The 17767-nt window shown below is 39.3% G+C and overlaps 1 protein-coding gene across 1 annotated transcript in view; it reads right to left on the minus strand.

Moving 5' to 3' along the window:
- Positions 1–11392, minus strand: part of PDCL2 (phosducin like 2) — a 36600-nt gene extending 25208 nt beyond the window's left edge. Inside the window, exon 1 of the mRNA XM_027970742.1 lies at positions 11315–11392. Within this exon, the coding sequence (XP_027826543.1) occupies positions 11315–11392 (78 nt within the window). The remainder of the gene's footprint in view (positions 1–11314) is intronic.
- Between the last annotated feature and the right edge of the window lie 6375 nt (positions 11393–17767).

Here is a 17767-nt window from a genome sequence, read left to right on the forward strand (position 1 = left end):
AAAGCACTGATGAAAGAAATCAAAGAGGACACTAATAGATGGAGAAATATACCGTGATCATGGATTGGAAGAATCAATATAGTGAAAATGAGTATACTACCCAAAGCAATCTACAGATTCAATGCAATCCCTATCAAGCTACCAGTGGTATTTTTCACCGAGCTAGAACAAATAATTTCACAATTTGTATGGAAATACAAAAAAACCTCGAATAGCCAAAGCAATCTTGAGAAAGAAGAATGGAACTGGAGGAATCAACCTGCCTGACTTCAGGGTATACTACAAAGCCACAGTCATCAAGCCAGTACGGTACTGGCACAAAGACAGAAATATAGATCAATGGAACAAAATAGAAAGCCCAGAGATAAATCCACACACCTATGGATACCTTATCTTTGACAACAGAGGCAAGAATATACAATGGAGTAAAGACAATCTCTTTAACAAGTGGTGCTGGGAAAACTGGTCAACCACTTATAAAGGAATGAAATTAGAACACTTTCTAACACCATACACAAAAATAAACTCAAAATGGATGAAAGATCTAAACATAAGACCAGAAACTATAAAACTCGTAGAGGAGAACATAGGCAAAACACTCTCTGACATAAATCACAGCAGGATCCTCTATGACCCACCTGCCAGAATACTGGAAATAAAAGCAAAAATAAACAAATGGGATCTAATTAAAATTAAAAGCTTCTGCATAACAAAAGAAACTATAAGCAAGGTGAAAAGACAGCCTTCTGAATGGGAGAAAATAATAGCAACCGACAAACAACTAATCTCAAAAATATACAAGCAACTCATGCAGCTTAATTCCAGAAAAATAAACGACCCAATCAAAAAATGGGCCAAAGGACCAAATAGACATTTCTCCAAAGAAGACATACAGATGGCTAACAAACACATGAAAAGATGCTCAACATCACTCATTATCAGAGAAACGCAAATCAAAACCACAATGAGGTACCATTTCACACCAGTCAGAATGGCTGCAATCCAAAAGTCTACAAGCAATAAATGCTGGAGAGGGTGTGGAGAAAAGGAAACCCTCTTACACTGTTAGTGGGAATGCAAACTAGTACAGCCACTATGGAGAACAGTGTGGAGATTCCTTAAAAAACTGGAAATAGAACTACCTTATGACCCAGCAATCCCACTGCTGGGCATACACACCGAGGAAACCAGAATTGAAAGAGACACATGTACCCCAATGTTCATTGCAGCACTGTTTATAATAGCCAGGACATGGAAGCAACCTAGATGTCCATCAGCAGATGAATGGGTAAGAAAGCTGTGGTACATATACACAATGGAGTATTACTCAGCCATTAAAGAGAATACATTTGAATCAGTTCTAATGAGGTGGATGAAACTGGAGCTGATTATACAAAGTGAAGTAAGCCAGGAAGAAAAATACCAATACAGCATACTAACACATATATATGGAATTTAGAAAGATGGTAATGATAACCCTGTATGTGAGACAGCAAGAGAGACACAGATGTATAGAACAGACTTTTTGACTCTGTGGGAGAGGGAGAGGGTGGGATGATTTGGGAGAATGGCATTGAAACATGTATAATATCATGTAAGAAATGAATCACCAGTCTAGGTTTGATGCAGGATACAGGATGCTTGGGGTTGGTGCACTGGGATGACCCAGAAAGATGGTATGGGAGGGAGGTGGGAGGGCGGTTCAAGATTGGGAACTCATGTACACCCGTGGCAGATTCATGTTGATGTATGGAAAAACCAATACAGTATTTTAAAGTAAAATAAAGTAAAAATAAATAAAAATAAATAAAAAGCAGAGACATTACTTTGCCAATAAAGGTCCACCTAGTCAAGGCTATGGTTTTTCCAGTAGTCATGTACGGATGTGAGAGTTGGGCTATAAAGAAAGCTGAGTGCCAAAGAATTGATGCTTTTGAACTGTGGTGTTGGAGAAGACTGTTCAGAGTCCCTTGGACAGCAAGCAGTTACATACAGTCCATCCTAAACGAAATCAGTCCTGAATATTCGTTGGAAGGACTGATGCTGAATCTGAAACTGCAATACTTTGGCCACCTGATGCGAAGAGCTGACTCACTTGAAAAGACCCTGATGCTGCGAAAGACTGAAGGCAAGAGGAAAAGTGGGCGACAGAGGATGAAATGGTTGGATGACATCACTGACTCAATGGACATGAATTTGAGTAAACATCAGGAGTTGGTGATGGACAAGGAAGCCTGGCGTGCTGCAGCCCATGGGGTCACAAAGAGTCAGACATGACTGAGCGACTGAACTGAACTGAACTGAAATGGCCTAGTGGTTTTCCCTACTTTCTTCAATTTAAGACTAAATGTTGTGATAAAGAGCTCATGATCCGAACCACAGTCAGCTCAAGGTCTTATTTTTGCTGACTGTACAGAGCTTCTCCATCTTTGGCTGCAAAGAATGTAATTAGTCTAATTTCAGTATTGACCATCTGGTGATATCCAGATGGCCAATACTGAGTCATGTCTTGAGTTGTTGGAAAACGGTGTTTGCTATGACCAGTGTGTTCTTTTGTTTGCCCTGATTCATTCTGGACTCCGAGTCCAAACTTGCCTGTTAATCTGGGTATCTTTGACATCCTGGCTTTTGCATTCCAACTGCTATGATGAAAAGGATATCTTTTTTGGTGTTAGTTCTACAAGGTCTTATAAGTCTTCATGGAACCGGTCAACTTTAGCTTCTTCAGCATCAGTGGTTGGGACATAGACTTGGATTACTGTAATGCTGTATGGTTTGCCTTGGAAATGAACTGAGATCATTCTGTCAGTTTTGAGGTTGCACCCAAGTACTACACTTCAGACTCTTTTGTTGATTATAAGGGCTATTCCATTTCTTCTAAGGATTCTCACCCACAGTAGTAGATACAGCAGTCATCTGAATTAAATTCATCCATTCCCATCCATTTTAGTTCATCTTGCCACCTCCTGCTTGACCATATTCACTTTACCTTGATTCATGGAACTAATATTCCAGGTTCTTATGCAATACTGTTTTTCACAGCATCAGACTTTACCTTCACTACCAGACACATCCACAACAAATTCTTTATCTGCATCCTACAAAATTTTATATGCTGTATTTTTATTGGTATTCAGTTAACATATTCCCAACCTTATGATTTTTTTCCTCACATTTTAATTTGGAAGGATGCTACTTAATTTTCAAATACTTTGGACTTTTCTAGGTAATACTTTTATTAATAATTTATAATTTAGTTCTGCTTGGTCAGGAAACATTCTTTGTGATGAGGAAAACATTCAGTTTTCTGAAATGCATTTATTTGTTTCATGACTCAGCATATGGTATTTATATATCTTAGTGAATGTTGTACCTAGTGTGAAAGGAATGTATATTCTGCCACAGATCAGGGTTTACTTCTCTACAAATCAATATGTGTCGACAGATTTGTTCAGATATTCTATTTTGTTAGAGATTTTTTCTTTAGTTGTTCTGTCAATTACTAGGGGGAGGGATGTTAAAATCTCTGATTATGAATGTGGATTTGTCTATCTCTCCCTCTGTCAGTTTTTGCTTCATATGTTTGATGCTTGATTATTATGCAAATACACAGTGGTATTTAAGATATTTTCCTAGTGAATTTTTCTTATCATTATAAAATTTTCCTTTTTATTTCTAGTATGGGGTGGGGGGTGGGAGGTGGGGTTCAGGATTGGGAACTCATGTACACCCGTGGCTGATTCATGTCAATGTATGGCAAAACCAATACAGTACTGTAAAGCAAAATAAAGTAAAAATTAAAATAAATAAATAAATAAATAAAATTTTCCTTTTTATTTCTAGTAGCAATCCTAAAAGATGATGCTGTTAAAGTGCTGCACTCAATATGCCAGCTAAGTTGGAAAACTCACTAATGGCCACAGGAGTTTAAAAGGTCAGTTTTCATTCCAATCCCAAAGAAGGGCAATGCCAGAGAATGTTCAAACTACGTACAATTGAACTCATTTCACATGTTAGCAAGTAATGGTCAAAATCTTTCAAGCTAGGCTTCAACAGTATTTAAACCAAGAATTTCCAGATGTCCAGGCTGGATTTAGAAAAGGCAAAGGAACCAGAGATCAAATTGCCAACATCTACTGGATCACAGAAAAAGCAAGAGAATTATAGAAAAACATCTACTTCTGCTTTATTGATTAGGCTACAGCTTTTGACTGTGTGGCTCACAACAAAATGGAAAATTCTTCAAGGGATGGGAATACCAGACCACCTTACCTGCCTCCTGAGAAACCTGTATGCAGGTCAACAAGGAACACAACGGGACATGGAACAAGGAATGGTTCTGAAATGGGAAAGGATTATGTCAAGGCTATATATTGTCACCCTGCTTATTTAACTTCCATGCAGAGTACACCATGCAAAATGTTGAGCTAGATGAAGCAAGGGCTGGAATCAAGATTGCCAGGAGAAAAATCAATAACCTCAGATATGCAGATGACACCACCCTTATGGCAGAAAGTGAAGAAGAACTAAAGAGCCTCTTGATAAAAGTGAAAGAGGAGAGTGAAAAAGTTGGCTTAAAGCTCGACATTCAGAAAACGAAGATCATGGCATGCGGTTCCATCAGTTCATGGCAAACAGATGGGGAAACACTGGAAACAGTGGCTGATTTTATTTTGGGGGCTCCAAAATCACTGCAGATGGTGAGTGCAGCCATGAAATTAAAAGACACTTACTCCTTGGAAGGAAAGTTATGACCAACTTAGATAGCATATTCAAAAGCAGAGACATTACTTTGCCAACAAAGGCCCGTCTAGTCAAGGCTATGGTTTTTCCAGTAGTCATGTATGGATGTGAGTTGGACTATAAAGAAAGCTGAGTGCTGAAGAATTGATGCTTTTGAACCGTGGTGTTGGAGAAGACTCCTAAGAGTCCTTTGGACTGCAAGGAGATCCAACCAGTCCATCCTAAACAAAATCAGTCCTGAATATTCATTGGAAGGGCTGATGTTGTAGCTGAAACTCCAATACTTTGGCCACCTGATGTGAAGAGCTGAATCTATTGAAAAGATCCTGATGCTGGGAAAGATTGAAGGTGGGAGGAGAAGGGGACGACAGAGGATGAGATGGTTGGATGGCATCACCAACTCAATGGGCATAAGTTTGAGTAAACTCTGGGAGTTGGTGATGGACAGGAAGACCTGGCATGCTGCATGCAGTCCATGGGGTCACAAAGAGTTAGACACGACTAAGCGACTAAACTGAACTGAATTGTATGGACATGAGAGCTGGACCATAAAGAACGCTGAGTGCTGAAAATTGATGCTTTCAAACTGTGGCACTGGAGAAGACTTTTGAGAGTCCCTTGAACTGCAAGATCAAATCAGTCAATCCTAAAGGAAATCAGCTCTGAATATTCATTAGAAGGGCTGATACTGAAGCTGAAGCTCCAATACTTTGGCCACCTGATGCAAAGAGCTGACTCTGAAAAATATCCTGATGCTGGGAAAGAGTGAGGGCAGGAGAAGAAGGGGACAGCAGAGGATGAGATGCTTGGATGGCATCTTCCACTCAATGGACATGTGTTCTGAGCAAGCTCTGGGAGATAGTGATGGACAGGGAAATGTAACTTGCTGCAGTCCATGGGGTTGCAAAGAGTCAGATAGGAGTGAACAACTGAACAACAATAATCATCATGTTGATGTCTACTTTGTTTGTTACTAACATAGTTTATATACCTTAAGACTAAGTACTGTTTAAATAACATGCCTTTTTCAATCCTTTTATTTCAATCCATCTGTTTCTTTGTATTTAAAGTGGTCTCTCTTAGCAGTATGTTGTTATATATTGCTTTTTCAGCTATTTTGATAATCTCTACTTGCTTCCTTCATTTAATATAATAAATGTTAATGTTAGATGTTGGGCCACTGTTTTCCTGTTTTCAATTAGAATTGTTTGCTTTTTGTTCTTCTGTTCCTTTCCTGCCTTCTTTAGGTTAATTAAATATTTTTTAGAATTTAATTTTTTGCAACTAGCTTTTTAGGTATACATCTTTTCATTATTGTTTTAATAATTGTTCTAGAAATTGTAATCCTATCTTTAACTTATTACAGTTAATATTGGACTATTTTATATAAAATAAGGGAATCTTGCTTAGTATAGTTCCATTTTCCACTATCCTATCCTTTGCTTTATTGCTGTTATATATATTAACATCTACAACATATTTGAATGACTTTAATCAATGTTACAATTTCTGCCTTAAACAATTATAATGTCTTTTAAGAAAATTAAGAAAAATTATATTCAGTTTTTAGTGTTTATCTATATATTTACCATCTAGGGTACTTTTCACTCCATTTTAGATACAGTTTTTCACCTAATATAATTTTCTTTCAGTCTAAAGAAACTTCCTGTAGTATTTATTACAGTGTAGCTCTGCTGGAAATGAATACTCTGTTTTCATATTTCTGAAAATATTTATTTTTTCCCTTTGTTTTGACAGATAGTTTAGCTGGATGTACAATTTGGCTTGGAAGCTTTCCCTCCAGCATTTAAAGCATTTGAAAGGCCTTCTGGTCTCTGATGTTTCTGACGAGAAGTCAGCTAATAATGATATTACTGTTCTCCTATACATACATAATGTACACATCTTAATATTATGTCTTTTCTCTGGATGTTTTCAAGATTTTATCTTTTGATTTCAGAAGGGTGTCTATGTGTGCTTGGTGCAGTTTTATTTTTATCTTATTTGGAGTCTCCTGAATTCTTAGATTTTTAGCTTATGCCTTCCCTCAAATTTTGGACAGTTTTATCCATCATTTCCTTAATTTTTTTCCAACCTCTCCACCCTATCTTCCTCTGCCTTCTACAATTCCTTACAGTATGCTACATGTATATACATTAACTATGTATTCTAGTTAGATGTATGTTAATCCATTTAACAATATCCCTTCAGTTCACTGAATCTCTACTCACTTTTAGTATTTTTCTTTCTGTTCTTAAAACTAGACACTCCATATTGATAAATCCAAGTTCCCTGAGTCTTCTGCCGCCTCCAATTTGCCATTAAGCCCACTCAGTTAGTTTTTATTTCAAGTCGTTGATCTTTTCAGTTCAAGAATTTCCATTTGATTGTTTTATTACTGTTTCTATTTCTTTGTTAAGATTCTCCATCTGTTAACTAAATTTCCTTTACATCCTTGAATATATTTATAATAGCTGCTTTAAATTCTTTGTTCGCTAATATTAACCTCTGGATAGTCTAAGGATCTGCTTCCATTGGTTGCTTTAATTTTGAATATGGCTTTTCATTTTTTTCTTTTTTTCTTGTCTAATTTTTATTGTATATTAGATATTGTAGATGATGCATCATAGAAATTCATGATTTTTTATGTTCCTCTGAAGTATGTTGATTTTCATACTTGCAGGCAGTTAACTTGGCTGGACTGAAACATCAATCTCTTTCAACTGAAGTGGGCAGCACCCAAAACCTCAGAGCAGCTCAGTTCTTTTCATCTTCTAGTGGCTGCTTTCTGCCAGGCAACTTGTGGTCTTGTACCTATATATGGAGTTTAGCTGACAACTAAGGATTTGTGTGAATCTTATACATCGAATTTAAAGATTATCCCTTCTGTGCTACTTTTCTTTCTGAGACTTCCACATAATTCTCCCACTACTCTACCAACCCATAACTTTGCTCTCCAAAACCCCTATTAAGATGGTTGTTTTCTGCCATTCCATGCCATATGACTATAAAATGCCCTCATCTATATCTAATCTTTTTAATCTATTGTGGTTTTAAAGTATGTTCACAAATTCTTTCATACTCCTTTTTTGAGAAGTGAAACTTAATCCCACTTCCATTGAGTATAGGCTGAACCTGTGGTTTTATTTCTAATAAACTGAAAATATGATGGAAGCAATACTATTTGAATTCTGAGACTAAGTCACAAAAGGCATTGCTGCTGCTTTTTCCTTAGTCTCTCTTATCACTTACTCTGGGGGAAATCATGTTTGTTTGTTTTTTTGTTTTTGTTTTGTTTTGTTTTGTTTTGTTTTTCACAAAAGCAGCCTGTGTTAGTCTGCGTGGGAGCCATAACATATCACAGGCCAGGTGATTTAAATAGACATTTATTTTCTCACAGTTCTGGAGGTTGGAAGTCTAAAATCAAGGTGCCAGCAGGGTTGGTACTGGCGAGAACTCTTCTGGCTTGCAGGATGCTGCCTTCTTGTTGTGTACTCACACAACCTTCCTGCTGTGTGTGTGCAGAGAGAGAGAACGTGCTTTAGTGTCTCTTCCACATCTTATAAGGACACCAATACTATCAGCAATGTTTTTTTTTTTTCTTTCTTTCTTTTTTTTTTTTAATTTTAATTTTTACTTTATTTTACTTTACAATACTGTATTGGTTATGGCATACATTGACATGAATCCGCCACGGGTGTACATGAGCTCCCAAACATGAACCCCCCTCCCACCTCCCACCCCATATCATCCCTCTGGATCATACCCGTGCACCAGCCCCAAGCATCCTGTATCCTGCATCGAACATAGACTGGCGATTCGTTTCTTACATGATAGTATACATGTTTCAATGCCATTCTCCCAAATCATCCCACCCTCTCCCTCTCCCTCTGAGTCCAAAAGTCTGCTCTACACATTTGTGTCTCTTTTGCTATCTTGCATACAGGGTCATCATTACCATCTTTCTAAATTCCATATATATGTGTTAGTATGCTGTATTGGTATTTTTCTTTCTGGCTTACTTCACTCTGTATAATCGGCTCTAGTTTCATCCATCTCATTAGAGCTGATTCAAATGTATTCTTTTTAATAGCTGAGTAATACTCCATTGTGTATATGTACCACAGCTTTCTTATCCATTCATCTGCTGATGGACATCTAGGTTGTTTCCATGTCCTGGCTATTATAAACAGTGCTGTGATGAACATTGGGGTACATGTGTCTCTTTCAATTCTGGTTTCCTCGGTGCGTATGCCCAGCAGTGGGATTGCTGGGTCATAAGGCAGTTCTATTTGCAATTTTTAAAGGAATCTCCACACTGTTCTCCATAGTGGCTGTACTAGTTTGCATTCCCACCAACAGTGTAAGAGGGTTCCCTTTTCTCCACACCCTCTCCAGCATTTATTGCTTGTAGACTTTTGGTTTGCAGCCATTCTGATTCACCGCTACTATTCAACATAGTTCTGGAAGTTTTGGCCACAGCAATCAGAGCAGAAAAAGAAATAAAAGGAAAAGAAGTAAAACTCTCACTGTTTGCAGATGACATGATCCTCTACATAGAAAACCCTAAAGACTCCACCAGAAAATTACTAGAGCTAATCTATGAATATAGTAAAGTTGCAGGATAGAAAATCAACACTCAGAAATCCCTTGCATTCCTATACACTAATAATGAGAAAGTAGAAAAAGAAATTAAGGAAACAATTCCATTCACCATTGCAATGAAAAGAATAAAATACTTAGGAATATATCTACCTAAAGAAACTAAAGACCTATATATAGAAAACTATAAAACACTGATGAAAGAAATCAAAGAGGACACTAATAGATGGAGAAATATACCGTGATCATGGATTGGAAGAATCAATATAGTGAAAATGAGTATACTACCCAAAGCAATCTATAGATTCAATGCAATCCCTATCAAGCTACCAGCGGTATTTTTCACAGAACTAGAACAAATAATTTTAAGATTTGTATGGAAATACAAAAAACCTCGAATAGCCAAAGCAATCTTGAGAAAGAAGAATGGAACTGGAGGAATCAACTTGCCTGACTTCAGGCTCTACTACGAAGCCACAGTCATCAAGACAGTATGGTACTGGCACAAAGACAGAAATATAGATCAATGGAACAAAATAGAAAGCCCAGAGATAAATCCACACACATATGGACACCTGATCTTTGACAAAGGAAGCAACGTTTTGTAGTTTGCAGTTTATTCCTATTTTATTCTTTTTGATGTAATTATACATGGAATTATTTTCTTAATTTCCTTTGATATTACAGCATTCACTGTAGTGTATAAAAATGTCATCAAATTTGAATGTCACTTTTTATAGTTTCCACCAGTCCATTCTGAAGGAGATTAGCCCTGGGATTCCTTTGGAGGGAATGATGCTGAAGCTGAAACTTCAGTACTTTGGCCACCTCATGAGAAAAGTTGACTCATTGGAAAAGACTCTGATGCTGGGAGGGATTTGGGGGCAGGAGGAGAAGGGGACAACAGAGGACGAGTTGGCAGGATGGCATCACTGACTCGATGGACATGAGTCTGAGTGAACTCCAGGAGTTGGTGATGGACAGGGAGGCCTGGTGTGCTGTGATTCATGGGGTTGCAAAGAGTCGGACACAACTGAGTGACTGAACTGAACTGAACTGAACTCTCTGAAGAAAATTTTAATTTTGTCTTCTGCTTTTTAAACATAATAAGCATAGTTGTTTCATAACCTGTTTCTGATCATTCAGATAACTGAAGTCTTTGCAACTCTATTTTTGTTGGTTTATGTTCATAGTACCCTGTTCCCTTGTGTGCATGGTTACTTTGGCTGACTTCTACTTGATATCCTTGAGAACTTACAGGCAGGAATTCTAAGATAAAGATGTCTTTATCCACAGAGGATTTGCTGTTTCTTCGAGGCATGTACAAGCAATACAGTATATTACTAATTTATAATAAATTCACAGTTTGAAGTTTTTTGGATCACCCAGACAATATACTTTAGGCTGCAATCTATGTGAGAGCTGTCCTGAGCCACAACTTCTTGGGAATAGGTTTTATTGCTTTTCTTTTTATCCCCTGCTCCACTAAGTATCAAGACAATGTTCTTTGAATTCCCCTAGACATGAGTTTATCTCTGGTTAATATTCCTATTAGTTGCCCATGCTTTCACAGGTCAAACTCTTGGGTTCCTTCTCACCCTGTGACTATACCCAAAACCAAACTGCAGATTGTTAAGATGCCCTTGGGGGTAAAAGCAGCTTTAAAGCTCTAGAAATCCATTCACCTGTTTTTCTACTTTCCCTTTGATTTTGATCTCATCGTTTTCTATCATGTTACCTCTGATGCTTTTAAGAATCAGAGGTAGTTTTACTTATATTCAACAGAGGAGTTGGTCCAAATAACCAAGCTCATTATTATCAGAAAATCCAGCATTCATCTTTAAAAAAAAAAAAAAAACCCTCCCTGCACTTCACACACCCTACCACCCTATCTCTCTTTTTTTTCCTCCCTACTCAAACTTAAGATAGTTGCCTGTATATTCTATAATCACTTCCATCTCCCATTTACTCTACATCCTAGTCCAAATTTGGCTTCTACCACCAATACTCCTTTCAAAACCATTCTAAAGTCACCTATGAGCTCCATGCTGTCATTTTCAGTGGATATTCATTATATTTGATCTCTTAAAGAGAATTTGGGAAAGGCTGTCATTCCTTTCTTGTTAAAACACTTTCTTGATATTCATGATATCACAATGTTGTTGTTTAGCTGCTAAGTCGTATCCAACTCTTTTGCCACCCCATGGACTAGCCTGCCAGGCTCCTCTGTTTATGGGGTTTTCCACACAAGAATACTGGAGCAGGTTTCCATTTTCTTCTCCAGGTTATGTTCCCAACCCAAGGATCAAACCTGCATATCCTACATTGGCAGGTGGTTTCTTTACCACTGAGCTACCTTGGGAAGTCCCCATACTTATGGTTTTATTCATACCTCTGACTGTTCTCCTTAACTAATATGGGAATTAGTTGCAAATGGATTTAATAGTAAATGCTCTATATTCTGATCTTCCCTTGCCTTTAAGAAATCATCTATGAAATCATAATAAACAAAATAGAAATAGGCACCACAATCCACATTACAAAAGTATTATGGTATTTATCATGACATAGGTATATCTGACTCTTATTTCCCCATAGTAACCTCTTTTTAGAGCCACACACGAACACTAAATAACTGGCTGTTGAATAAATCAATGAATAAATAAACAAAGATTAATGTGCTGTTGCCTTTACTCAATTATATTTCAGCCCATTTCTTGAAGAGTAGATGCAAATCAGGACAAATGTGCAATGTTTTTCCATAGTGAATAAAATGTACCTTCCAGGAATCTGTTATTAATCCAAAAAGAGCATCCATTAAAATTATATGTTAATTTGTGTTCAAAACATCCTAATAAATGACATAGCATACACAATTACCAAAATTAAATATGTAAAACCAGAAAAATCCTAAAGGTTTTAACTGGGGGGAGCTGGTGCAAAGAAGATATTTGCTAAGTTGGAAAATGGTAATTTTACTCTGATTTTAAAAAAGGAAATAAAAGCACAGGCTTCTTGTTAATAATGTAGCTTTAGATAGAGGAGCAGCCTTTTTATGAATTGTTCAGTCGCTAAGTCGTTTGGGACTCTTTTGCAATGCCAAGGACTATAGCCCTCCAGACTCCTCTATCCATGAGATTCCTCAGGCAAGAATACTGGAGTGGGTTGCCATTTCCTTCTCCAGTGGCTCTTCCGGACCCAGGTATCCAACCGTGTCTCCTGCATTTGCAGGCGGGTTCTTCACCGATGGGTCACCAGGGAAGCCCTCTTAGGAATTAAGGGACGTCTAATAGAGTTTTCAGTGGAGAAATAATTCCAGAAAGAATGAAGGGATGGAGCCAAAGCAAAAACAATACCCAGTTGTGGATGTGATTGGTGATAGAAGCAAGGTCTGATGCTGTAAAGAGCAATATTGCATAGGAACCTGGAATGTCAGGTCCATGAATCAAGGCAAATTGGAAGTGGTCAAACAAGAGATGGCAAGGGTGTATGTCGACATTCTAGGAATCAGTGAACTAAAATGGACTGGAATGGGTGAATTTAACTCAGATGACCATTATATCTACTACTGCAGGCAGGAATCCCTCAGAAGAAATGGAGTAGCCATCATGGTCAACAAAAGAGTCTGAATGCAGTACCTGGATGCAATCTCAAAAACGACAGAATTATCTCTGTTCGTCTCCAAGGCAAACCATTCAATATCACAGTAATCCAAGTCAATGCCCCAACCAGTAACGCTGAAGAAACTGAAGTTGAATGGTTTTATGAAGACCCACAAGACCTTTTAGAACTAACACCCAAAAAGATGTCCTTTTCATTATAGGGGACTGGAATGCAAAAGTAGGAAGTCAGGAAACACCTGGAGTAACAGGCAAATTTGGCCTTGGAATGCGGAATGAAGCAGGGCAAAGACTAATAAGAGTTTTCCCAAGAAAATGCACTGGTCATAGCAAACACCCTCTTCCAACAACACAGGGGAAGACTCTACACATGGACATCACCAGATGGTCAACACCGAAATCAGATTGATTGTATTCTTTGCAGCCAAAGATGGAGAAGCTCTATACAGTCAACAAAAACAAGACCAGGAGCTGACTATGGCTCAGATCATGAACTCCTTATTACCAAATTCAGACTTAAATTGAAGAAAGTAGGGAAAACTGCTAGACCATTCAGGTATTACCTAAATCAAATCCCTTATGATTATACAGTGGAAGTGAAAAATAGATTTAAGGGCCTAGATCTGATAGATAGAGTGCCTGATGAACTATGGACTGAGGTTCATGACATTGTACAGGAGACAAGTATCAAGACCATCCCCATGGAAAAGAAATGCAAAAAAGCAAATGGCTGTCTGGGGAGGCCTTACAAATAGCTGTGAAAAGAAGAGAGGCGAAAAGCCAAGGAGAAAAGGAAAGATATAAGCATCCGAATGCAGAGTTCCAAAGAACAGCAAGAAGAGATAAGAAAGCCTTCTTCAGTGATCAATGCAAAGAAATAGAGGAAAAGAACAGAATGGGAAAGACTAGAGATCTCTTCAAGAAAATTAGAGATACCAAGTGAACATTTCATGCAAAGATAGGCTTGATAAAGGACAGAAATGGTATGGACCTAACAGAAGCAGAAGATATTAAGAAGAGGAGGCAAGAATACACAGAAGAACTGTACAAAAAAGATCTTCACGACCCAGATAGTCATGATGATGTGATCACTAATCTAGAACCAGACATCTTGGAATGTGAAGTCAAGAGGGCCTTAGAAAGCATCACTATGAACAAAGCTAGTGGAGGTGAAGGAATTCCAGTTGAGCTGTTTCAAATCCTGAAAGATGATGCTGTGAAAGTGCTGCACTCAATATGCCAGCAAATTTGGAAAACTCAGCAGTGGCCACAGGACTGGAAAAGGTCAGTTTTCATTCCAATCCCAAAGAAAGGCAATGCCAAAGAATGTTCAAATTACCACACAATTGCACTCATCTCACATCCTAGTAAAGTAATGCTCAAAATTCTCCAAGCCAGACTTCAGCAATATGCGAACTGTGAACTCCCTGATGTTCAAGTTGGTTTTAGAAAAGGCAGAGGAACCAGAGATCAAATTGCTAACATCTGCTGGATCATGGAAAAAGCAAGAGAGTTCCAGAAAAACATCTATTTCTGCTTTATTGACTATGCCAAAGCCTTTGACTGTGTGGGTCACAAGAAACTATGGAAAATTCTGAAAGAGATGGGAATACCAGACCACCTAACCTGCCTCTTGGGAAATCTGTATGCAGGTCAGGAAGCAACAGTTAGAACTGGACATGGAACAACAGACTGGTTCCAAATAGCAAAAGGAGTACGTCAAGGCTGTATACTGTCACCCTGCTTATTTAACTTCTATGCAGAGTACATCATGAGAAACGCTGGACTGGAAGAAACACAAGCTGGAATCAAGATTGCCGGGAGAAATATCAATCACCTCAGATATGCAGATGACACCACCCTTATGGCAGAAAGTGAAGAGGAGCTAAAAAGCCTCTTGATGAAAGTGAAAGAGGAGAGTGAAGAAGTTGGCTTAAAGCTCAATATTCAGAAAATGAAGATCATGGCATCTGGTCCCATCACTCCATGGGAAATAGATGGGGCAATAGTGGAAACAGTGTCAGACTTTATTTTGGGGGGCTCCAAAATCACTGCAGATGGTGACTGCAGCCATGAAAATAAAAGACGCTTACTCTCTGGAAGAAAAGTTATAACCAGCCTAAATAGCATATTCAAAAGCAGAGACATTACTTTGCCGACTGAGGTCTGTCTAGTCAAGGCTATGGTTTTTCCAGTGGTCATGTATGGATGTGAGAGTTGGACTGTGAAGAAGGCTGAGCGCCGAAGAACTGATGCTTTTGAACTGTGGTGTTGGAGAAGACTCTTGAGAGTCCCTTGGACTGCAAGGAGAACTAACCAGTCCATTCTGAAGGAGATCAACCCTGGGATTTCTTTGGAAGGAATGGTGCTAAAGCTGAAGCTCCAGTACTTTGGCCACCTCATGCGAAGAGTTGACTCATTGGAAAAGACTCTGATGCTGGGAGGGATTGGGGGCAGGAGGAGAAGGGGACGACAGAGGATGAGATGGCTGGATGGCATCATGGACTCGATGGACATGAGTCTGAGTGAACTCTGGGAGTTGGTGATGGACAGTGAGGCCTGGCGTGCTGTGATTCATGGGGTCGCAAAGAGTGGGACACGACTGAGCGACTGAACTATGAACTAATAGAGTTTTCGTAATCATATAGGAGAAACTCCAGGGATACCTCGTCTTTCTCAAGACAAATGCGACTATTAGGGCCTCCTCTCTGACCTTTTTTAAATGTCATGGGGCAGGATACTTAAATTGAATTACACTTGGGTTAAAACGGATGGGATCTCAAGTCATAAATAGTGCGGCAGTAAGATTTCCAGAATTTAGGTGTGAAAGGTTTCCTTCAGCGACAAACCTTAAGTCTCTCAAATTTCAAAAAAAACGGCGTTCTCCTAGAACTCATTTGCATTTCTCCTCCATCCTTACAGAGACAGACACAAAATTTAGCTCTTACTGAGAACAAATGGTAGAACCTAACTCCTGTAGGAATACCGCTGGGGAAGCCTTTAGGGTGCCCCAAGGTCACCGGAGTCCGCTATTCCCACCTGCATGGTGTTCCGTCTCGCCTCTCACGCTCAGGCGTCGTCCAACTTCGGGCCGGGACTTCTGGCTCCGACGTCCCTTCAAAGCGGTAAGGGAACCCACCGCGGTCCTGGCGGTTCCCACCGCCCGCAGGAAGGGAGCGGGGAGAACAAGCGCCTTGGAAGCACTGCGCTGGGCGCAGCTCTGTTGCCAGGCAACGCTGAGGCGTGGCCTAGGAGGTGGCTTTGGGTCGTGACGCCCCTGGTCTTGGGCATTTTCCCCGAGGTGCCTCTTCTGTTCGAAATATTGGTGCTGGCATTCCTCCCACCCTTCTCTCCTCCACCACCAAAATAATGCGTTGTGTCCGAGCCTTCGGCATCCTTCAATTCCTGAGTCCTGTCTTCACTGGGAAGTAAAATCTTGGGGAGAAAAACCCTTCAGGGTTCTTAACCCGGGACCCATAGCTTATATTTGGATGGACTTCAGCGCTTGAGGGCTTGAGCCCGAGCCCTCAATACACACATAATTTTGCTGTATGTGTGCATTTTGAGGGTGCATTTCAGGACGAGAGCTTTCATCAGATTCTCAATTGATTCTCCTCCGTCTTAAAAACCCATTGCTTTTAGGTAGGAATCTCAGTCCTTAGGAGGGATAGTTTGGTTCCTTGGTGTTTCAATTAAGAAAAGGAACTGCGAGCTGCCAGGAACATGAGAAAAACAGATGCTATTGCCAAACACGGTTATACCCATAATCACAAAGATGTGAAAAGATTTGAAAAAGAAAAAATGGTTTTAGTGATAGTTTTAAACTCGGGCTCAGCATTGGACCACTCCATCTGTAGCGTCCAGTTAATGCAAATTCTGCACCCCCAATGGCCCATAAGTGTTTTGTTATATTTTCTTCTTTTTCTTATTTCCTGCCTCCTCCTCCCCTCTCCACCCTCTTCTTCCCACCTTCCTCCCTCCTTCTTTTTCTCCTCCTCTTTCTTCTTCTTTGTACTATCATGAAAGCACCTCCAAACATTAAGTGGCCTTAAGTTTCACTAGATTTCCAAGAGGCCCTGGGAACTGCTTAAATTAGCCATCAACTCCAAAGAATGCTCAAACTACCACACAATTGCACTCATCTCATGTGCTAGTAATGTTCAAAATTCTCCAAGCCAGACTTCAGCAATATGTGAACCGTGAACTCCTTGATGTTCAAGTTGGTTTTAGAAAAGGCAGAGGAACCAGAGATCAAATTGCCAACATCCGCTGGATCATGGAAAAAGCAAGAGAATTCCAGAAAAACATCTACTTCTGCTTTATTGACTATGCCAAAGCCTTTGACTGTGTGGGTCACAAGAAACTATGGAAAATTCTGAAAGAGATGGGAATACCAGACCACCTAACCTGCCTCTTGGGAAATCTGTATGCAGGTCAGGAAGCAACAGTTAGAACTGGACATGGAACAACATACTGGTTCCAAATAGCAAAAGGAGTACGTCAAGGCTGTATATTGTCACCCTGCTTATTTAACTTCTATGCAGAGTACATTATGAGAAACACTGGACTGGAAGAAACACAAGCTGGAATCAAGATTGCTGGGAGAAATATCAATCATCTCAGATATGCAGATGACACCACCCTTATGGCAGAAAGTGAAGAGGAGCTAAAAGCCTCTTGATGAAAGTGAAAGAGGAGAGTGAAAAATTCGGCTTAAAGCTCAACATTCAGAAAACGAAAATCATGGCATCTGGTCCCATCACTTCATGGGAAATAGATGGGGAAACAGTGGAAACAGTGTC

This window comes from Ovis aries, chromosome 6, assembly GCF_016772045.2.
Source record: "Ovis aries strain OAR_USU_Benz2616 breed Rambouillet chromosome 6, ARS-UI_Ramb_v3.0, whole genome shotgun sequence".
In the NCBI taxonomy this organism is placed as follows: Eukaryota; Metazoa; Chordata; class Mammalia; order Artiodactyla; family Bovidae; genus Ovis; species Ovis aries.